This window comes from Sphaerodactylus townsendi, linkage group LG01 (assembly GCF_021028975.2).
Source record: "Sphaerodactylus townsendi isolate TG3544 linkage group LG01, MPM_Stown_v2.3, whole genome shotgun sequence".
Lineage (NCBI taxonomy): Eukaryota > Metazoa > Chordata > Lepidosauria > Squamata > Sphaerodactylidae > Sphaerodactylus > Sphaerodactylus townsendi.
In genome coordinates this window covers 170,098,102-170,121,857 of record NC_059425.1, presented here as the reverse complement: position 1 = coordinate 170,121,857, position 23,756 = coordinate 170,098,102, and the positions used below count along the sequence as shown (strand labels likewise).

The 23,756-nt window shown below is 45.6% G+C and overlaps 1 protein-coding gene across 4 annotated transcripts in view; it reads right to left on the bottom strand.

Annotated features, from left to right (window-relative positions):
* Positions 1-23,756, bottom strand: part of KLHL29 (kelch like family member 29) — a 577,596-nt gene that overhangs the window by 110,770 nt on the left and 443,070 nt on the right. For all 4 annotated transcript variants that reach the window (XM_048499196.1, XM_048499205.1, XM_048499182.1 and 1 more), the window contains 2 exons: positions 16,537-16,736; positions 8,917-9,176 (listed from right to left, as the gene is read on the bottom strand). In XM_048499196.1, coding sequence (XP_048355153.1) covers positions 8,917-9,176; positions 16,537-16,736 — 460 coding nt within the window. The remainder of the gene's footprint in view (positions 1-8,916; positions 9,177-16,536; positions 16,737-23,756) is intronic.

The following is a 23,756-nucleotide window of genomic DNA, read 5'->3' as shown; positions in this document are numbered from 1 at the left end:
ACCCCTGCTCTTGCTTGGCTAGGCTGTTACTCTGCTGAACTCTGTTTTGGTTCTACTTCTTTTAAGTTTGGTTTGTCTTAGCTTTTTTAAAAAAAAGAAAAACAACCTTTTCTTTTAGAAGTGGTTTTGTTCTTCCTGTAGTTCTTAAGGCTGTGTCTCCCTGGGCAGATCTGGTGGAGTCCTCTACTCCCACTTCCAAGTTTTTTTTTTTTTGGGGAGTTGTGTTTTGGGGAGCAGTCTGTAGCTGTGTAGTGCTGTGTGGATTTGGTAGGAGATCTCCAGGGGCTTGCAAATGTGCCCCTTCCCCCTTGATGTGCGTGAAGATTCATTAGGTGTGGTTGTAGGAGTGGCTTCCCATTTTAAAAGAGAGGTGTGTGGAAGGCAGTAGGGGAAGGGTGTGTGTGCCTCTCATGGTCTCCTTCCTGGAGGAGAAAATGCTGCTATTTCTCCTCTATTCTGGAAGCTATGAGGAGGTGTGGGATTGGGTGAGGCTTGCTGTTATGCCAAGCTGTCTCTGTGGTAGAGATTTCAATGGCAGTGCTCTGCTGGGGGGTCTTGTTTCTGGGTAGAGGCAATTCAAATTTCACCTCAGGGCTGCTGCTGAGTGTCCTGAAAGGAACCAGTCAACTTTGCTGAAGTTTGCTTTGGAGGGGCAAATGCTATGGGGGCACCCAGTTGAAGGTAAACTAAATGCTACCAAATCCCCTGGCCCAGATTGCATTCATCCAAGAGTTCTTAAAGAGCTCAAGCATGAAATTGCTGATCTTCTCACTTTAATATGCAACTTATCCCTGGAATCAGGCTCCATCCCACAGAAGACTGGAAGATGGCCAATGTCACACCAATTTTTAAGAAAGGGATCTAGGGGGGGGACCCGGGAAATTACAGGCCAGTCAGTTCTGGACATCTGTTCCTGAGTAAATTCAGTAGAATCTATCATTAAAAGATAAAATTACCTATAAACATGTAGAAAAAAGCAAGACCTGCTGAGGAAAAGAGTCATCAGGCATGTAGCTTTTCTTTGCAGGGAGAGCAAATCCTGGTCTTACAAAACTTACTAGAGAGTTCTTTGAGGGGTATAAAACAGGCTTGTGGATAAGGGGGAACCAGGTGGACATTGTCTACTTGGATTTCCAAAAGTGGTTTTTTTTTTGACAAAAGTTCCCTCACCAGAGACTATTAGAGGAAAAACTCCCAGCAAATGAAAGGAATAAATAAGAGGGGAAGTCCTCCTATGGATTAAAAACTGGTTGAGAAACAGGGAAACAAAAGAGTGGGATTGTAAAATGGGAAGTTCTCAGCAATGGAGATGTCGGGAGTGGGTGTCCCCAAGGATCCGCTTTTGGGGACCAGTGCTCTTTAACCTATTCCATAAATGGGTGGTAGGGGTAGCGTGGTGGCCAAGTTTGCAGATGATACCAAATTATGTAGGGTGGTGAGAACCACAAAGGATTGCGAAGAGCTCCAAGCGGACCTTGATAAATTAGGTGAGTGGGCTAAAAAATGGCACATGCAGTTCAATGTAGCAAAATGTAAAGTGATTCACATAGGGGCAAAAAATCCAAACTTCACATACACGCTACAAGGGTCAGTTGCGCTAATGAATACACAGACCAGGGAGAAGGGATTTGGGCGTCTTAAGTTGTGCTAGTCTCCATGGGAATGCTCGGCCAACTCAATGCATGGCAGCTGTGAAAAGGCAAAATCTCTATGGCGCTGGGGAATAATTAGGGAAAGGAATTCGAGAATAAAACTACATAAGATTGTCATGCCCTTATATAAAGCAGTGGTGCTAATTGCGACTCTGGAGTATCTTGTGGTTCAGTTCTGGTTGCAAAGCATCTCAAAAGGGATATTGAGGAGATAGAAAAAGTGCAGAGAAGGGCAACAAGGATGATTGAGGGACTGGAGCACCTTCCCTATGAGGAGAGGCTGCAGCGTTTGGGACTCTTTAGTTTGGAGAGGAGACAGCTGAGGGGATATGGATTGGAAGTCTATAAAATTATGCATGGGGTAGAAAATGCTGACAGGAGAGAAATTTTTCTCTCTTTCTGCCCTGTCAAATACTAGAACCAGGGGCATCTACATTCCAAAATGCTGGGGGGAAGAATTAGGACTCAATAAAAAGGGAAACACTTCTTCACGCAACGTGTGATTGGTGTTTTGGAATATGCTGCCACACAGGAGGTGAGTGTGATGGCCAGTAACCTGCACTTAGCTTTAAAGGTGGGCTTGGACAGATTTAAGTATGGAGGAGAAGTCGATTTATGGCTACCTAATCTTGATCCTTCTTTGGATCTGAGATTGCAAATGCCTTTAGCAGACCAGGTGCTTTCGGATGCCAAAACAGCCGCAGAAGGCCATTGCTTTCACCTCCTGCATGTGGAGCTCCCAAAAAAGGCACCTTGGTGGAGCCACTTGCAGAGTAAGCAGCAGAGCTGGACTAAGATGGACTTTGAAGTCTGATCCAGCTGGCTTGTTCCTTATGTTCCTTATGTTCTTAAGGTGAAGTTGCTGCCCACTAGAAATGAGTGCCCAGACATCCAAACTTCAGCAAAGCTGGCTGGTTCTATCTTCTACCACAAATGGGAATAGTTCTGAACTGAGCTTCTTAGATAATCTGGGGTGCCTTCTTAGTGTCTAAGGCCCCTTCCGCACACGCAAAATAATGCGTTTTCAAACCACTTTCACAACTGTTTGCAAGTGGATTTTGCCATTCCGCACAGCTTCAAAGAGCATTGAAAGCAGTTTGGAAGTGCATTATTCTGCATGTGCGGGAATGAGCCATAGGATGAGTTTCTTACCTTCTAGGCTTTTAAAACATATTTCAGAGGAAAAAAGCAGTTAGTTCAAGGTTATCTCCAGAGACTATGTTTTCTAAGTTAAGTTATTTTCTAAGTGAAGACTGTGAGTTCATGTCAGTAAGTGCCTTTGTCAAGTATTTAAAATTCAATGTGTGCAACTTACTGTGTGGAAAACATGACTTGAAATTTGTCCCTGTCCTCTCCCTCTCTCTCTTCCTCCCAGCACTGTGCTGTGTTTCCAATGCTGGGGTCAATTGGGGGTGCTGGATATAACACCGTAAACATTTTCACAGCAGTGATAAAACATTTTGAAAGCATTTTGAAAAAATTGCCTAAATGTTTTATTTCTAAGCATGAGAAGGTGGTATGGACTCATTATTGCCATGCGCTTTGGAGGCATTGTTCTATAAATGTGGATGGTGATTAGAAATGACCTGGTGCAAAAAAACCATTGTTTGGTCATGATGGGGGAGGGTGGCTGCCCGTGGGGGGGGGGGGGGCGCCAAACTCAAGTTTTGTCCCCGGGCTACAGTTTGCCTAGGTACGCCCCTGACTGGGCCTCTGGGGCATTGTTAAAAAAGAGTTCTGCAGTGGGAAATTACAAAATAGTGGGGTGTTCTGAGTGCTACCTCAAGGACACCATCTATGTTCCTTGTAAACCTGGATCCTATACAGCACTCATAGATGCACAATGTATTCCAGTGTCACCTTAGCAGAGTGAGAGCAGTGTGCATTTCGGTAACAGTGCCAAGTCATATGACCCAAGTCATATGAAAGGAACCCAGTAATGCAGCACTTATCTGTGTAATTGCTAGCTCAGTTGAGACAGTGCCGAAATGAGAAGGAATCATGTGGGAGGGGTATTCCCAGGTGACCTGCAGGTTCTGGTTCAGCAAAGCACCCTGGGAAAAAATACCCATCTTAGAGGTTCCCAGGAGATAAGACTGGAAGCGATCCTACATTAACTTGAAAAGACAAAGATCCAATAGTAACAAATGACAGTTTAGCAATGGAGACATTCAATGAAAAAAGGAAGGCAGGGCCCTTTGGGATGATTATCAGCAAGTGACACCAAAAAACTCTTTTCAAACTTTTTTTTTTTGCAGAGGGGTAAATTGAGGCTGAGAACCATGGTGAGCCAATGTTATATATTCAAGATGGCAGATTCCCTCCTCCTTCAACTGGGGGCGATTTAAATGTTTAAAAGATGGTTTTTATCACTTTCGCTGTTGCCGCTTCACCTTTTCTTCTCTCCCTTTCAAGAGGCAGTGACTGCTTTTCAACACTGCTTTCAACACTGCTTTCTAGTCTCTCCTCCTCCTGAAATGTGGTTTTCGTTTACGGCGGCAGCTTCATCTGTTTTGCTCGTATATTGGTTTCATTCGTGGCTTTATTTTTGTTGCATGGGTTTTAATTTTTATGTCTTTCTCCAGAACGTAGTGTCTTGCAGTTAAATCGCTGTTTAAAAATTCAGGCACCTGAGCTTCTTTCATGTGCAACTTTACAGATAAATCAGTTTTCAAGGGTGACTGCATTTCTTCTTATTCACCTCTCTGTATCCTGCTGGCTTACAGTAGGCTTCCTAGTTAAACAGATGTGTGTTTTCTAAACACAAAGAGTGTTCGTTTTCACATTTTTTTCCTATGAAAGTACTGCCTTTAAAATTTTATAATGGCATCTTTGGTTCTCAGGAAAAGATTGCTTGGGAGGAGGGGTTGTGTGGAAAGCTGGGATCCATAGCCTTGAGCATGTGTATAAATGAAAAATGCCAAAGCACATGGCTGTATCAATAATGATTCTTTGTGCAAGCAAGAAAAATGAGACACGATCAGGCACTGCCAACTTTGTGAGCCCTTCCTGAACTCTGAATCCAAACCTTTCAGAAGGGGCGAGCGGTGCTTTTTAGAACCGTTCCTGCTGTTTCTGTCTGCAGTATCTCTCCAACAATTGGTGCCAGCGTAATAGCTGGCGCATTCAAAGTATTAGCAGAGAACTCGATGATGAACTGAGGAAGAAAAAGAAAATGTTCAAGAATGAAGGCAAGGACATACCCCTGCAGGAGAATATCTGTGGATTGCTAGGCACTGTAGGTCAACCATCAGAGAGGCGAAAACTCAAGAGTGAGCTAAGGCTGGTTAGGGAGACTCACTTCTTCAGATATGTGAGGAGCAAATGCAAAGTAAAGGAGGTGATAGGCAGAAAACTGTCATAGAAGACAGAGAGAAAACAGAAAGGCTCAATGCCTATTTTGCCTCAGTTTCCCCCCCCCCCCCCCCCCGAAGAAGAGAACAGGCTCATCTAGAGATAGCAGTAGGCAAGGCGTGGCATCTGGTTGACATGGACAGAGAGGTTTTTGAGAAGCACCTGGCTGCATTGGATGAGTATACATCCCCCAGGCCAGATGGCATGCACCCGAGAGTGCTCAGAGAACTTTCTAGAGTGGTTGAAGAGCCTATGTCCATCATCTTCCAGACCTCTTGCAGGATGGGAACTGTGCCACAACACTGGAGGAGGGCGAACGTTATCCCAATTTGGATGAGGGGGTGGAGGGACTCTGTTTGGGTACGACTGCCTCAGGAGTATAAGGACCTCCCCTGGCCCCAAACCTGGAGAACCCCCACATGGAGATAGTCCTCACAGTCACCACCAAAGCAGATCATCCTGCCCATCCCTGCTGCTGCGAAGAAACTGCCAAAACCCCACCATTGCTAGATCTCTTGCATGAACGGGCAGAGGAGAGACGTCCTGTTCCGGCGCAGCCATGATGACATGGCTGTATCAATGATGATTCTTGATGGACCACAGCTACCACACGAGGAGCAGGCCCAGCTTCTGGGCAGGGAGGACCTGAGGACCACAGCCACCACACGAGAGCAGGCCCAGCTTCTGGGCAGGGACTCAGGCCACACCCAATCCTTAAACACGGAAGCAGGCCAAACAGTCGGGCAGCCAGTCAGCAGGCGGGAGAGCTCAATGGATGCCCCATGGAAGATTGGTGGGCAGGGATGGGGAGCACGAAGGGAGGGAGATAAGAAGGGGAGAGACCAGACAGAGTGGGAGAACAGAGACTGAGAGTGAGCCTCAGCGAGAGAGATGAACAAGGAGGGCAGAGGAGCCCAAAGCACCAAAGCGGGGGGAGACCAAGGCAGAGGCAAGGGATGTGCAGAAGAATGGGTGAGGAGAGACCCAGGGCTAGGGTTAGCCCCCTCCCCAATGGCCAACCTGTGTCTGCTTCAGGATGCTAGCCAGCCTTCTCAGCATCCCCGCCCTAGAGGGAAGACGCTGTGTCTTCAGAGGCTCTCCAGTACAAGCCACTCCCAGGAGAATGGGGGCGAGGACAAGAGGAACAGCACTCGTGGAGGGTTAGGGGGGACGGCACAAGCACCCCCCTGGAGAGGGGGTGGAGGAGGCGCAGTGCCACAGACTGCTAGTTAAATCTGCAGGTGCCACCAAAATGGGGGAGCAATGAATGTACAAGATGATAGAGATAGAATTGAACAAGATTGGAACACACTGGGAAAATGGGCAGATGTGAACAAGATGCAATTCTACAAGGATAAGTGTAGAGTTCTAAATATTGATAATAGAAATGAGAAACATGAATACTGGATGGGTGGATACACTTCTGGGTAGCAGTGTGCGTGAACAAGATCTTGGGGTTCAGGAAGACTGTAAATATGAGCAGCCAGTGTGGAGAAACCAGTGTGATGCAGCATCAAAAAAGGCCAATGAGATCTTGGGTGTATTAACAGAGGCATGACATCCAGATCACAAAATATCATACACCTGCTGTATGCCTCATTGGTCAGGCTGCCATCTGGAGTACTGTGTGCAGTTCTGGAGGTCTCACTTCAAAAAGGATGTGGACAGAACGGACTGCAGAGGAGAGCAACAAGGATAATCAGGCCCTATGAGGAAGGGTGATGGACTCGGAAATGATCAGCCTGGAGAAGAGGATGTTGAGGCATAATTGCTATCTGTAAGTATTGGAAGGGGTGTCATTTAGATGAGGGCAGGAAACTTGTTCCTGTTGGCAGCAGGACCCACAACAATGGGTTTAAATAACAGGCAGAAGGCTACTGGCTGGATATCAGGACATTTTTTACAGTAGGAGTCAGTGGCGTATCTGCCTAGGGACAAGAGGTACCCCTTGTCCCCGGGCGCCACTCTTCTGATCACATGGGGGCCCCCCGCAAAATCGCCCCCCACGTGACCAGGAAGTCCTGCTGTCTCGTCGCGTGCCTCAAAAAGATAGCAGGACTTCCTGCTGCCTCCAAGTGCCCTCAACCCCATGGGCAGGGGTTGAGGCAGTAGGAGGCGGAGCCTGGGGGGTGTCCTGGAGACAATTTGTCTCCGGGCGCCATTTATCCCTGGCACGCGTCTGGTAGGAGTAGTTTAGCAGTGGAATCTGAGGGAGGTGGTGGGCTCCCCTCGTTGGCAGTCTTCAAGCAGTGGCTGGATGAACATTTCTCAGCAATGCTTTAGACTGATCCTGCATTGAGCAGTGGGTTGGACTGGATGGCCCCTTCCAACTCTATGATTCTATGATTGATTCACATTGCCTTTTTCTAAGTTCTGTGTTTTTACATGACATCCTGACTATAATCTACAAGAGGGAGAGGAGCAAGTGAAGGGTGGGCTCTCCTAAAGAAGAATTCTTGCAAGTATTCCAGTAAGATGGATATGTGGTGTGGAATTCACTATGATGGGGGGCATTTAAACTCCAACTCAGGAAGCACACTATCCAAACATGGAAAATAGAATAAAAAGTATTTATTCTCAGCCTGTATGCCGTGTTGTCGGACCTACAGAGGAAATGTTGGCCACGGTGTGAGACAAGGCGTTGGATTAATAGAACTATGGATCTTATCCAGCAGGGCTCTTCTTATGTTCTTCTGAACTATCTAAGAATTCCACCCTACAGTTTCCTTCAGGAGTGGTATCCCAAGCAAATATGGTGGCTGTTTAATCAAAGAGTCTGTTCTTACATCTCCAGGTCAATACAGTTCAAAGTTAGCTTGCAACAAATCTTAATCAGCTAAGGCAACTGGCAAATTGATGCCCTGCCGCCGTAATTCTTTAAACCCAAGGACAGCATTTTACTATTGCTGTTCTTAAAACCAGACAGTATTTATAACTCTGTTCCAAAACCTTATCTTGGTTAAGGTCAACTGTGCATCAGAGTAACTGTCTAGAGAAGGTAGCCCCAATAAATATACACTGGCATCAGCACAGATATAGTGTAGTTTCTCTCAATATACCCCATCTACAACAGTGCAATTCTTAGCAGAACTGCACCTTTCTAAATCTATTGACTTCAATGGACAGGGTGTAAGTCTGCCTAAGATAGCACTGTAAATCAGCCATGTTATTAACATCTGGTGTCTAGAGCTTTACTGATGATTCTAGCTTCTTGAGATTCCTAAATACACATTACTTTAAAAAAATCTGTGTTCCATTTTTGATATGTATATTATCACACAGTGGCGTAGCTATAATGGGAACATCTGGGGACAAACGCCCTGGGCGCCCCATGGTGAGTCACGTGGGGGGGGTGGAAAATCACCCCCACACTTTCCCTCCCCGCCCGGCCAAAGCTTTTCAGCTGACTGCTCTTTGCAGCTGGCTGAACTAAGGTAAGTGGGTAGGGGGCAACAGGGCAGGGCACCACAACGGGGTGTGTGACCCCAGACCCCTCCCCCGCCGGGCCCGGCAGAAGCTTTTTAGTCGGCTGCAAAGAGCAGCTGCTGAATTAATGTGTGGGTGGGGGCGGGGCACCATGGGGGGCATAGGGGCAGGGGCCGGGCGCCATTTTGCCCCAGACACCATTTCCCCCTACGCCTCTGTTATCATACAATGCTCAATCATCAAAAAGCTACTTCAAACTAAACTCTTTAGCATAAAACACATGGAGCAAATGTAAATTTTGTAAGTCTAAATCAAAAATTACGATCCAATGGTGAAATTACAGAACATTTCTCTTTGCAGTTATTGCCCCCTTTGTGCTTTTTTCATTTGGGGATAAGCAGGCTGGATTTCAAACAGAATGATATTTTAAGGATAGATGTAGGGAGGGGAAAAACATTTTAGGCTCTCCCCCCGCCCTGCGTACCTGGGCTCTGAGGGCTGCATCTTTTTTAATCCACTTTATCACTGTTTCGTAAACCAGCTCTTCTGTCTTCGTGTTCAGACTGTCGTTGGACATGTAGGAAATGAAGTCGTCTTTTGAGATGTTGAGGATTTCCTCCTGAGTGGCCACCTCAGGAAAGATCTGTAGGGCATAGGCCTTTGCCATGTTGTACAGCTCACTGCACTGCATTGCTTCGGCCATGGCCAATATTCCTAAGCAGTTGCTAGCAGTCAGTTGTTTTTCTAAAAGGAACATGTGAAACACAAAGGTGGGGGGGGGGGAAGGGGAGAAAAGAAAGAAATTTTGAAAAATCAAAGGCACTTTAAATTTTTTTGACAACAAACAACATCATCTGCCACATCATTTGGCAAAGCAGCGTCGGCCATAGTTACTACTTGGGTAGGAGCAGTGGTGGGATCCAAACATTTTAGTAACAGGTTCCCATGGTGGTGGGATTCAAACTGTGGCTTAGCGCCAATGGGGCTGGGCGGGGCACGACGGGGGCATGGCCAGGCATTCCGGGGGCGGGGCATTCCTCTGTGGGGCTGTGGCAAGGACGCAGCCGCTGCGCCGGTCCTTGGGCAGGAAATGAATGCACGCAGGCGCAGGCTGCCACACACGCCGGTGCACCTCCTGCTAAACTCGCTTCCAGAGTTCTGCGTGCTACTGCTGAGAGGGAGGTGTGCTTAACGAAGGCAAAATCACGTGGGCAAAAAATCACCACCACTAGTAACCCTCGGCAATAACACAATTGTATGGAAATAATTAGTAACCTACTCTTGGGAACCTGTGAGAACCTGCTGGATTCCACCTCTGGGTAGGAGACCATCAAGGAATGCAGAGGCAGGCAATGGCAAACCACCGCTGAATGTCTCTTGCCTTGAAAAGACTAAGGCCCCTTCCGCACACGCAAAATAATGCGTTTTCAAACCACTTTCACAACTGTTTGCAAGTGGATTTTGCTATTCTGCACTGCTTTAAAGAGCACTGAAAGCAGTTTGAAAGTGCATTATTCTGCATGTGCGGAATGAGCCTAAGAGATTGCCATAAGTCATCTGTAACTGGATGGCATTCTTCATCGCCACACTAGCATAGTTCACTAAATCTATGCCTTGCCATTAGACACAGCCTTGCAAAACCCGCTCTCGCTCTCTCTTGGGCTATATCCGCACATGGTTGCACACGTTGTTTTCGCTCTGCAGCAGCAATCACTCACAACTAGATGTCTACAGGAAAAATCTAGCTGTAAATTAGCATTACAGCACAATATTCAATGCAGCGAGGATGAAGCTCTAGGTTTGGCTTCTGTACACTGCCATTGAGATCCTGTGAGGGGACTCAGGTAGGAAGGAGGACCTTGTCCCAAGCGTGAAGGGCTGGATCAAGTCGATTTCGATTTCGAATACCTTTAATGGCATATAGATTGTTTAAGATTAGCTTAGCAAGATAATAACAGCCTTTACAACTTTACAATTTCTGACGAGTTAAAATAACACCATTTAAAAATTTAGCCACCGCTTCCAACAGCTCGTAGTTGTGGCTGTTTAAAAGATATATAACCTTCTGTTTATCTGTAATGCCTTCACTTCCATGCAGGAAGGGGATTATGTGCTTCTTCCTACCTATCTCATAAAAGGGACAATCCAACAGCATATGAGATACTTGTTTCATTGAAAGAACCCATGCCACACTGGGCATTTCTCTTTCTTTTATGTGGGATTCCACAGGTGGCGCCCATAGGCTAAAGGAAGAAGGCAGGGCATTACACGAAGCATAAGGTGCATTGCTCTCACGCCACCGTGGGCTCCTCAAATCCAGGAGATAAAAGGTACTTGGGCTGCACCTAGTCTATCCATAGGTATTCCCAGAGAGATCGGGGGGAACAGGTTTTATTAGGCTTCTAGCATCTGTTGAAACTCTCTGTCAAAAAAGTCTCTTCTTGATAGCCCCATAGACCTCCTGGCTCTGTTAGGCATTAGCAGGTCCTCCAAGGAAATGCCCAACTCATTTAAGTCTTGGCTTCGATTTTAACCCACCACTTGGGTTGTGTGGAGGATGGAGCGTCTCCCTGTAGGGATGTAGTAGTCCAGTTCATCCTCGATTAAAAACAAATCCTGGCCCAAAACTTTGAAATGTATCGCACCAGGCCAGAGTTTCCAGGCCGCATTGCTGGCCTTGTTTCTGCTGCTTAAGCACAGGGCCGCGATAGGGAGGGAAATGTGAATGGGGCAAGCCAAGGATTTTATACAGAAAGTATGACTGGACCCTTTCAACCTCTCTGCTCCATGCCCCTATCCAGATGGGGATCCCATAAAGGATTTGTTGACTCCACTTTGGCAATTAAAATAGCTCTCAATCGCTTTGCAGGGATGTAGACCCTCGGCCTTTCCCATAGAGGAAGCGTATAATGGCTGAGGCACTTAATTTAGCGGCGGAGATGGCCCAATTCCTATGTAGTGTCCAGGAGGCCCTATGATGGTAGGTAAGCCCTAGGTATTTATATGACTGCACCTGCTCGAAACTACTGTGGCCTATCCGCCAATTGGTGGCTTTCCATTTATGGGTAAATACCACAATTTTGGATTTATCTAAGTTAAGTTGCAAATCGTTGAGTGGCTGGATCAAGTCACTACAGGCCCATCCAAATACTCGCAACAATATAGGCATAGAAATGAGCACAAAGAACCTTAAATACGATGCCTCTAACGAGAAGGGACGTAGGCTCGCAGGAGCAGAAATGGGGATAAAAGGGAGGACGGAATGAATAATCACTTGGACTCTCTAAATTGAGCCTGCATCTAGCCGATATACATAAGAACATAAGAACTAGCCTGCTGGATCAGACCGGAGTCCATCTAGTCCAGCACTCTGCTACTCGCAGTGGCCCACCAGGTGCCTTTGGGAGCTCCCCTGCAGGATGTGAAAGCAATGGCCTTCTGCTGCTGCTGCTCCTGAGCACCTGGTCTGCTAAGGCATTTGCAATCTGAGATCAAGGAAGATCAAGATGGGTAGGCAAGCCATGATTCCGTGGGACAACAGAAAAAGGTTAAAATGTGTTGGGTGGGAAGAAGTCATGAAACACTCAGTTTCCATGTTTAAAAATGGGTTTATAATCTTTATATTGATGAAAAGCAAGTGGGCGATACCTGCTGGCATCTCAGAACCTTCAGAAGGGAGTAACTCTGCTTATGGTCACGTCGTGGGAATGTTACATAAGTGTTTGCCAAAGGATGGCAGGGCAGAGCCTAAGAATGGGGAAAGATGAACCTCTCAGCCCATTTATGACATTTGGGGAATAGAACAGAAAAGTTTCTTTCTGTTTTCTATGAAATCCAGTACCTGTGATGATTAAAATGTTCAGCTAGGGAAAGGGAGGCCTGAATTCAAATCCTGGCCATGCCATTAAGATCACTAGGTGATTCAGTCACTATTGCTCAGCTCAATCTGCCTCTAGGGTTGCCAGCTCTGGGCTTGGAAACACCTGGGGAATTTACAGGTGGAGCCTGAGGGGGGCGTGGTTTGTGAGGGAGGGACTTCAATCATGTATAATGACATATGGTCCACCTTCCAAAGCGGCCATTTTCTCCAGGTGAACTGATCTCTGTCACGTGGAGATCAGTCGTAATAGCAGAAAATCTCCAGTCACCGCCTGGAAACCCTGTCTACCTCACAGGATGGTTTCAAGGAACAAGGACACAACAACCCTGGACACCATTTTGACTACCTTCAGGAAAGGGCCTGATTAAAAAATGGTACAGGTCGGGGGTCGGCAACCTTTACCACCCAAAGAGCCATTTGGACCTGTTTTCCACGGCCCCGAAGATCTACCGAGCCAGAGAGGTGGCTCTGCACAGAGCCACCTCCGGTTTGGCCCCTCCACTCACCTTTCCTTCCAGCGCTGGGAGGCGGAGGTGCCAGGCAGGGAAACCCCCTCTGCCCGACAGAGCAGGCAGCCACCTGCTCCATGGGGCAGAGGGGGAATGGCGGCTGCGGCCTGCCCGGTGTCGCTGCCTCTCATGCTGCGGGAGGCAGCGACACCGGGTAGGAAAACTCCCTCTGCCCGTCTGCTCTGTGGGGCAGAGGGGGGATGGCGGCTGTGGCCTGCCCAGTGCCACTGCCTCTCACGCTGCAGGAGGCAGCAGTGCCGGGCAGGGAAATCCCCTCTGCCCGACGGAGCAGGCAGCTGCTTGCTCCGTTGGGCAGAGGGGGGATGGCAGCTGCAGGAATGGCAGAGAGGGGATAGCGGCTGCTTTGGAGGGACACGCCCACACTACCCTCCGACCTCCAGGGGTCGGAGGGCAGCATGGGCGAGTCCCTCAAGCCCTCCAGAGCAGTGCTGGAAGGAGAGGTGAGTGGAGGGGACATGAAAAGCAGCGCCCTCCCGCACGGAGCCGCCTCCGGTTTAGCCCTTCCACTCACCTTTCCTTCCAGCATTGCTCTGGAGGGTTGGAGGGACATGCCCACTCTACCCTCTGACCTCCAGGCCACTTGGAACCGAAGTATAAGGCTGAAAGAGCCGCATGCAGCTCCGGAGCCGTGGGTTGCAGACCCCTGGTATAGGTAATATGGAATGGCATGGGGATGCCACAAGGTTGTGTGAGGCCCAGAAAATAATACATGGTGCCTAGTCATAAAGGTTCAGTAGTTAACAGTCTTGTGGTTCCATCCTAAAGTGAGTTAACCCTTCTAACGTAGGACAGAACAGGGACATTAGCATTGTGTTGAAACGAGCACTATTAATTTTTCAATAGTGTTTTCCTGTTCACCAAAGCGTAATATTTATTAATGGTTACTTCAGTTGAATGGCTACATGTTATCTTGTTTTGGTAAACATGTTTCTTTGCATCTGAATTGCAAACTTTCATCAGAATGTCCATAACTTGGAAAATCCACAATTCTAAGAGAGGAATCTTCTATCCATGTCCACGCAGAATCCCACTTAGGTCTATTTAGTGGAGTTCACTGCCAAGAAAAGTGTTCTTAAGATTGCCCTGCAAGGAATGGATTCTTGGAAAAAAGGATTTTTTAAAGAGTTTGGATTTATACCTTGCTTTTCTCAACCATAAGGAGTCTCAAAGTGGCCTTCAAACTCTTTCCCTTCCTCTCCTCACAACAGACATCTTGTGAGGTAGGTGGGGCTGAGAGAGTTCTGAGAGGACGGTGACTAGCCCGAGGTCACCCAGCAGGCTTCACACAGAGGAGTGGAGAATCAAGCCAGATCAGAATCCACCTGCTCTAAACCACTACACCACGCTAGCTCTCTCTTACAGCCATTACAAGAACGTATACAAAGGCAGAATCGTTCTGAACATCCTTTGCAATTTCTAGTTTGCTTAGAACCATTCAAGGGGAGGAAATAGTGGCTGAATGTACCAAATACAAACAATAAACAATCTGCCTCCTTGACATATTGGGAAGAACAAACTAACTTCCCTATTGGTTGCTGTTATAGGAATACTGGAAAGAGTTTATGAGACGCTTAGCTTAGGCAATGCAAAAATGAAAAATGAGGCTAGCCCTAATGCTTTTCTCTAAACTTTTCACAGAGCAAAACCATTCCACTATCTCTGACGCTCAATCCAGCAAGAGCTATAAATAAAAATAAGCAATTATGCTTTATGAATTCTCTAAATGAGAATACAAACCTCTGGTAGTTCCTCATATATAATGAAACTTAACAGCCAGCTCTCCCCTATTTCATAACCGTTAACATGGTTCACTGAATCCAAATATTAAGTATTGGAAAACGAAAAAAAAAAACCCTCACATTGATTTAGTGGAAATAAATGCATTTTGTTATAGTAGCTGAACCTTTAGAGATAATGTGCACGGATATATCTATGGATCATTACAAAAGCCATAAAGTCTATTAATTTAAAACACACTGGAGGGCAGCTTTCAAAGTAAATCCGGTAAAGGAAAATGCCAGGCAATCGCCAGCTGTGTGCAATCTGGGCATGGCAGAAGGGGGGGGGGCAGAGCGGGGAGGAATCGGAAGTACAAGTGCTTTGGGTTTCCTGGTTCTGTGAGTGCGTGTAAAGTGCTGTCAAGTCACAGCTGACATATGGCCAATGAAGTTCTACATCCAGATATTCTGAAGCACTTATTTGTTTTGGACATTAAAATTCAGTCTGAGCTCTTGTATCTGCAGCACTTGCATCTCTTGTATCTGTAGAGCCAGCAGGGTGTAGCGGTTTACAGCAGCAGACTCTAATTTGGAGAACAGGGCTTGAGTCCCCTCTCGACCTCGTGAAGCCTACCTTAGGCCAGTCACAGTTCTCTCAGAACTGCCACAGGCCCACCTACCTCACAAGGAGCTTGTTGTGAGGAGGGAAAGGGAAGGTGATTATAAGCCACTCTGAGAATCCTTACAGGTAGAAAAAAACTGGGCAGAAAAAAATAACTCTTCTTTAATACAGGGATACTAATATTGATCTACTTACACAGTGATTATTAGGGATACAACCAGAGGTGGGATCCAGCAGGTTCTCACAGGTTCCCGAGAGTAGGTTACTAATTATTCGTGTGTGCCGAGAGGGGGTGATTTTGCCACGTGATTTTTGCCTTAATTACGCCCCTCCTCTCAGCAGTAGTGCGCAGAACTTGAAGAAGTCTAGCAGGAGGTGCACCGGTGTGCGTGGCAGCCTGCGCCTGCGTGCATTTGTTTCCCGCCCAAGGACCGGCACAGCGGCTGTGTCCTTGCCACAGCCCTGCCCAGGAATGCCCCGCCCCCGGAATGCCCAGCCCCACCCCTGTTGTGCCCCGCCCAGCCCCATTGGTGCTACACCACAGTTTGAATCCCACCACCATGGGAACCTGTTACTAAAATGTTTGGATCCCACTACTGGATACAACAGAACCCTGGGATGGATCTAAAGAACCATTATCGATACAAAGCTTGTGGATTGGGAGCTGGCCTTCCCCACTGCAACCACTTAGTGCCATGAAGTTCTGCTGCCACTGGGGTGTCAGAACTTCCATGACTGGCACTGGCAGACAAAAAGTGGGAATCTGCGGCGATATGAAGTATTGGTGGTGTTATCACGTCTCCTTTGAGATTTCAGCAGGCATTCCCGGTCACTCTTGAGCATACCTCTGTAACCATGAGGACCAACTGCTTGCTTCCTCTTTTAAAGGAAAGTTGGGATTCTCAGAAATTTGAACTCTGTGCATTGCAGGGGGTTGGACTTGATGGCCCTTGGGGTCTCTTCCAACTCTATGGCTGATTCCACACCTGCAGAATAATGCACTTTCAAACTGCTTTCAGTGCTCTTTGAAGCTGTGCGGAATAGCAAAATCCACTTGCAAACAGTTGTGAAAGTGGTTTGAAAACGCATTATTTTGCGTGTGCGGAAGGGGCCTACGATTCTAATACCAGAGTCTGTTTTCCTCCTCCTGGCCTTGCAGCTTCAATCCTGGGCACAGGCCACGTGAAGTTGGCGGTATTGTTTCAACAGACCTGCACTTCACCAAAAGGTAACATCAAATGATATTTGGTGGTGTTCCAAAGGCTCTTCTGATCTTGATCTCGGAAGCAGGGCTGTTGAAGGACGGAAACTCAAGTTTAGAAGCAGACTTGAGAAAAATAGCATGACTACTTACCTAGAAATGACATGCACACTTTGCAAAAAGTGTGAAACTGGAATTTGCTGGCAGCCTCCAGAAGAGTTTTGGCGTTGGCGGAATCTATCTCTAAGGAACCTGTATAAACAAATTCCAGCAGTAATTCTAGGACGTCCGCTGTGAGATTTGATAATTCCAACTCCAGCTTTTCTCCGCTTCTGCTACTGTCCCGGGGTGACCTAGCAACAGCAGACAATGAAATTCTTACAGGACATTAACAATTCCCCAGTGGCTGTCACTTACTGACGCTAGAAAATCACATTACACATTTTGGGGGTTTAGTTGGTTTAAGAATCGAAAAGAAAATACTGTATTTTAAAACAAATAAACTTAAAAAGACTTTATTACTGGATCTGAAAGAGAAGAGTCTCGCACTCGTACAAAAACAAGTTTATTGCTACTCTGCATATTCATGCAAAAAAAATTGCAAACCAAATTAAACAAAAAAAAAAATTAAGAAGAATGAGCCAACGTTAATGAAAATGTGGAACAGGATTAACTTTCAAAGGGAAGCAATACATTTTAAAGTTTGCATTCCACGTCTTCTCATCACTGAACAGTAAAACTAAGTAAAGGAAAATAAGCCTTCTGCTTCTTAAGAGGAAAAAGGTCATCTTTTTTTTTCTTCCCGTAATGACATCCTTCAAATATTATTCAGAACGATTCTTTAACTTTAAAGAGCTTGGGATGTATTCCAGTTTTTACTGACAAAGAAGTCTGCAGAAGCAATTTTTTTTCCTGTGCCCGAGAACTCCCCTACCAAGCCACTGATGATGATTGAATGAACATCCAGAACAATGCGCCATTGAAGCACAGGAACGGCAGCAAGTGGGCGTTATCAGCCATTCCTTTGATTTTTGTATAAACAGAGCCACGTCAAAGAATTGAGCAAGACGCTCACGACAAGAGAAAGGGAGCAGGGGAGATTGGGGTACTCCCACCTCATGGACATAGGGGTCTCCTTATGCTGTATAGGCAGTGGAGACTCCTAAATCTTATTATTTGGCTTCCACCGCCCCTTTCTTCCTAGAAAAAAAATATTACTTAGCTACTGGAAATTAATTTTTTTAAATTTTTAATAGGCAATTAAAAACAGAAAGATATATGTGTATTATCAATTGTTTCTACTTCCATGTGGGCCATCACCTCACTTCTGATCACAGCAGCACCCACCATTAGGGTGTGTGGCGCCCACTTTGGGAATCACTGCTGTAAGGCATATTACATTTAGACACCTCACCAATGGTATGGGGGATACAGGGGGATTGTTTAAAATTGCTTCTGAAAACTCATTCCATTTGCAGAAACCATGAACCCAATTTTCCATACCCCTTCTTACTAAATGGAGTTGCCAGGTCTCCCGACATAGTAAGAAACCACAGTGTTTCCAGAAATTCCCAGAGTTGCTGTTTTTAATTTCTGGGTTGTACCCGAAAGTGACTCAAGTAATGTTGAAGTTCCCCCATCCCCACCCCTTGTGTTAACAAGTCAACACAATAAGTGACAGTTCTTCACATAACTATCTCAGGCTTACCTGAGATCATCTACCAAGTCTAATAAATTGCACATGGATATTTGTTATTAAAATATATTGTTCCCTTTTTAGGCACTAAAATAAAAAAGGAGAGGGGGAAAAAAAAGAAACGAAGAAAACCCTTCATGGCATTGCGTTGAAAACAGAATACGAGACGAGATAGACAGACAAAATGGTTAGAGCGGAGGAGGGAAAGGGGTGGTGGAAGTGCCACCAGGTCTGCCACAGGAAGCCAGGAGCCATCCTCTGGAACTTTCATGACTGTGGCCTATCGGATTTTCCTGCATGAAGTGCTAAACCGTTTGGTGATCAAAATATCGCCTGCATTTCAAGTGTGCATTAGTGCTTGTGAAACTTATCAGACAAAAAAAAAATTAAATAAATAAAATAGATACGTGGTGGGGGGGGCGGGGAAAAGGGGGGAGGGGAATGGGCCCAGTTCCTAAGGGCTGGCACAAGGCATAGCTGCAAAACACTAAAAGTGGGGTTATACCTGAAAGACAAAAAAACAAAAAAAATATGCATTTGGTAACATCAAGAAAAGGGGAGGAAAGACAGTTAGCGTAGGGAAGCAAATGCCTTTAAATGGTTAGAGCCACCAGCTCCTTCGCACAGACGCGTTAATTGCTGTTGGAAGCCCGGATACACTTTGCCACTGAAACTTGTGTTGGAATTAGCACCAAATTTGTACGTGTCCCAGTAAACCCTTTGTAATAACAGTCACGAAAGACCAAGGCAGCCTGGAAAAGAAGCATGGTATGTGGCAACAGAGCCTCTAAGGTGAAGGTCTATGCTGCCCAGCATCTTTTACCAGCTTATCTCCTTTTAGGTACTGGACCGGATGACAAGAGAATGGAGAACCTTCTGACAGAAATACTATTTCTGATCTCCCTGATCCCGATTCCGTCTGTACTTTTGTCCCTGACTCCCGACACAAAATGGGAAATGTGTGAAGCGTGAAGCCCTTTTCATTCTCTTAAATACAAGTTTGGTAGTTATAATTTTTGGAGTCTCTTAAGTCATTGACCTTGTTGAAGCTTGTGTTTATGCCCAATGTGTCATAATGAGCCCTTCGGGGGAGGGCGGGATATAAATTGAATAAACTAAACTAAACTAAACTAATTATTCCTACTAATTTCATCTACTTGGTAAAGTTCAGTCTTTGTTAGTTCTTGGCTCTTATCTTGTTTTACATTTACACAACTTTTACTCTGAAAGCTATGCCATATTTTGTGGAAAAATTCCAAATGTATATATGGTGGCATCCAGCTGGCCAATCCACGTATTGCACAGTGTTACTCTTTAGGCAACTGTGCTTCATTCTATCCAGATTTTCCACTGGCTATGTGGACCACAACTGACCAAGATCACATTCAGACAAATCTAATTTTTTTCAATACATTCAGGTGTTTCAACCCCTTGATCAGGTAAAAAAATATCTGGTAAAAAACCCTGAATAATCTGTATCATGAAATGTTCTAAATTTGCAAGGTATATAAAAACAAGGACATATGAGATATCTGACCTTGGTACTCACATATGGCACATTCCTTACAAGTGGCTAGTGAGTACATGTACATTCATGTGCAGTGCCTAGCCTATCCCTAATTATTGTGATCTTGTTCTACGGAAAAGCTGAATTCTCCTTGGAGGATGGGTGTTATTTATTGCTGAACAGAAAACTCAAAAGGTACCACCACTACTCCATTCTCAACAAACGGCGTTGTAACTTGAGCTTGATATTTACACTGACTCTTTAACACAGAATTGTTCTTCACAACAAAATACTCTGTGATGAAAGATGGAAAATTGTTTCCTGAATTTTATTCTATCTTAATATTAACTCATCTTTATTCCCAGCAGATTTTTGTGGGCCCGATCACACAAACTGGGGGTGGGTGCAAGAATATAATTATTATTTGGGGCAGTTACAAGCTGCAATCCTGCCTTGATTTGCATACTGAGTTTCCATTCCTGCACAACATTACGTGAATCAAGAATGGAAGGGACAGTCTATACATGTGTCCAAATCCCCAAGAAGTCTAAGGCAGACCAAGAGCTTTGCCAGTACAAGACTGACAGATATTCTACATCAGTGATTCTCAACCTTCCTAATGCCGCGACCCTTTAATACAGTTCCTCATGTTGTGGTGACCCCCAGCCCTAACATTTATCCATTTTACAGATGGAGAACACTGATGCAGAGAGTCTTTGGCGGCCCCTGTGAAAGGGTCGTTTGACCCCCAAAGGGGCTCCGACCCACAAATTAAGAACCGCTGTTCTGCATTGTTAATCTGTCCTTAATGCTGACCAGATTACTAACATGAGTCTGAAAGTGGCTAAGCTTGTTGCCTTCGGAGCCAACAAAATGAAACAGCAGCAAGCGGGTGAAAGCTTTCCTTGCAGCCTCTTAAAGACTAACAACATTTTCCCTAGCACAAACTCTCATGGACTCCCCCGCCCCCCGTTGTCAAGTTATAATGGATTTATGGTAACCTCATAGGGTTTTCAAGGCAGGAGATGTTCAGAGTTGGTTTGCCGCTGCCTGCCTCTGAGCAACCACCCTGATATTTCTTGGTGGTCTCCCATCCAAACACTAACTAGAGCTGACCCTACTCAGCTTCCGAGATCTGATGAGCTCAGGCTAGTATGGGCCATTCAGACCAGAGCCTCATCATCTTGCGTCTACACTTTTGGACCTGAAGAAGTGGGCTTTAGTCCATGAAAGCTTCTGCTGGAATGAAATCTTGTTGGTCTTTCAGGGGAAGACACAAGAGTTGTTCATTTTTTTTTAGCGAGAAAGCTGTTAACAGTGTTAGCTGCCATTAGAATTTCAAAAACATCAGCATTAGAAGCAATTCCACCCAGTTATGGTTCCTCGGAATAATTAAGTGATAATCTCTTCTCCTTTGTAATACATGGAGCTATAAACGGCTGCTGCAATTGATTAAACACCAAAACAAAGCTAAGGTGTTTAATCAATCACATAAGCCTCTTATGGAGAGCATAATACCCAGCAGAGATTATTGATGTTACATGACCCGCCAGAAATAGAAAACAAAATTGTATCCTTTTCTTCTCCTGTGACAGTCTGATATTGGCAAATAGCTGCCACTGGGATATTCAAGCTGCATACAGATCATGCGTATGGTTTAAACGTATCACTTGGATCTGAATAAGTACTCTGAAAGGGTCTAGTGCAGCAAATGAAATAATTTTTAAACACACACACACCCAATGAGTATGTCATCCATGATTAAAAAAAACTGGTTTGAAGGGTCTCAAGTAGACTAGAAGCAAATGGATTATTGGCTCATATAGCTTCTAAGACAGTGGTGGCGAACCTATGGCACGGGTGCCAGAGGTGGCACTCAGAGCCCTCTCTATGGGCACGTGCAAATAGAGTTCCCCCCTCCCCCCCATATCTAGGCTGGCCTGGGCCACTGGGCTTGATTATTAGCATTAAACCTGAGACCTAGTTTTGGGGAAGCAGTGTAGGTAACCCTGTTAAGCGCTGCTAAACACCACTGATTTTCATGCGACAAACTAAAGCATGATCCTTTACCTGGGAGTAAGCTCTTTTGCTGCTGAGTAAACCCTCCTAGGGTCGTGATCTACCCGTTGGAAGACTTGCACGGTTGAATCAAAGCAAAGCCACTGACTACCACCAAACTTACTCCCGAGTAATGCACGCCTCGGAGCCAACCATTGTTTCTATATTAAAACCCCAGTATTCAGGTTAAATTGCCGTGTTGGCACTTTGCAATAAATCAGTTGGTTTTGGGTTGCAATTTGGGCACTTGGTCTTGAAAAGGTTTGCTATCACTGTTCTAAGAGATCTAAGTTGTGTGAACACATATGAATCTGCCTTATACGGAATCAGATCACTGATCTAACAACGTCAGTACTATGTATTGTCGAAGGCTTTCACGGCCAGATTCAACTGGTTGCTGTGTGTTTTCTGGGCTGTGTGGCCGTGGTCTGGTAGAATGGTTTTGGTGTCTCTGCAATGCAGAAGAAAGGACCCTACCAGACCATGGCCACACAGCCCGGAAAACTCACAACAACCACAAGGTCAGTACTGTCTATTGAGACTGGCAGCAGCTCCTTGGAGTCTCAGGCAGTGGTCTTTCCTGTCAACTATTTTTATTTATTTATTTATTGGATTTATATCCCACCCAATCCCCGAAGGGCTCCGGGCGGGTTACAACAAGCTTAGAACATTAAAATATGGCACTCAGCTCAAACTGGCTGAACACATCATTAACAACCAGGGACTCATGATGGAAAATGATGCTCTTCTCACAGTCAATGGGAGGCACACCTTTTCTTGCCCAAAGACAGTCTCCAACCAGGGCCTGCAACAAACCAAGATCTGTCCTCATATCCACTCATTCACTTGTCCACTCATTGCCTGGTCCTTTTAACGGGATATGCCTGGGATTGAACCAGGGACCTTCTGCATGCAAAGCAGAGTTTCTTCTACTGTGCTACAGCCCCTCCCTGTCTCTCTCTGAGTACAGGCAAACTACCATGACAGAAGAAATACAGTGGGCTGGGTCCCATAGAAAGGAGATCAGACCAAGAAGTCATTGCAAGAAGCCCTTGTGCTAAGATAAACGCAGCTGTAACTCATCCTGCATTTCTGTTCGCACAAGACTCAGCACACGGTATATATTTCAGCAAACCCAGTATCTTCCTTCCCTGATCAAACTGTATCACACTTCCAGGCTGGACTGTAATGACAGCATCAAACAGCCTTTTTGCCTTTTCTACAGAGCAACAATAATTGGAAAAGAATGTCTTACTCAAACAGAACAGTATGGCATAGAGGAATTCAATCTAGTGTTACAGCCAGGTAATAGCCTGAAAGTGGAATTAAACTGGAAGCAAATTAACTAGGAGTATTCTTGATCACATCCAAGTATCTACAGCATTTCGGATGTCTTCGTTTAATAGAAGGCACAACCTTTTCAATGGACCTCACAGGAATCCTCTGTAGGGCAGGTTCTCCTGACATAAGCAATGTGTGAATATCAAATAATGGAGAGAGAATTATGGTGGTACCTCTGCTCTGGTGCCACTGCAATATAGAGCTCAGTGATTAGAGTGTCAGACCAGGTTTGGTGAGACCCAAGATCAAATCCCAACTCTGCCATGGAAGCTCTCTGGGTGACCTTGGACCAATCACTCTCTCTTAGACTATAGGTTTGTTGTGAGGTGAAGTGTTGATGAGCTTTCTCCTAAGCCATCCTTGCCACCAGTCATCTCCAGCCAGCCCAGGTCTCATGGAAGAGTCACTGGGCTGCTCCTTGGACATGTTTATCATGGACACTATTGGTGGAGGAGAGATCATTGACTTGACAGTCACCAACAACGGAGAATTCAGATGTGATTTCTCTGACAGCGAAGGCTCCTTCAAAAAGACATGGAACCCCAAATTCACCTTTCAGAGCCATTATGATGGCACCATGAGGAGTCTGCCCTGGTCACTGCCTTGGAAGCTATGGAACCTCCAGAAGACAATTGCTACAAAAAAGAATGCAGCATTGGATGTGGAACCCATCTATGCATGAAGGGCTCAGTCATCATAGACTGCAACAGTGAAAACCGTTACAATGAAGAAGAAGAAGAAGAAGAAGAAGAAGAAGAAGAAGAAGAAGAA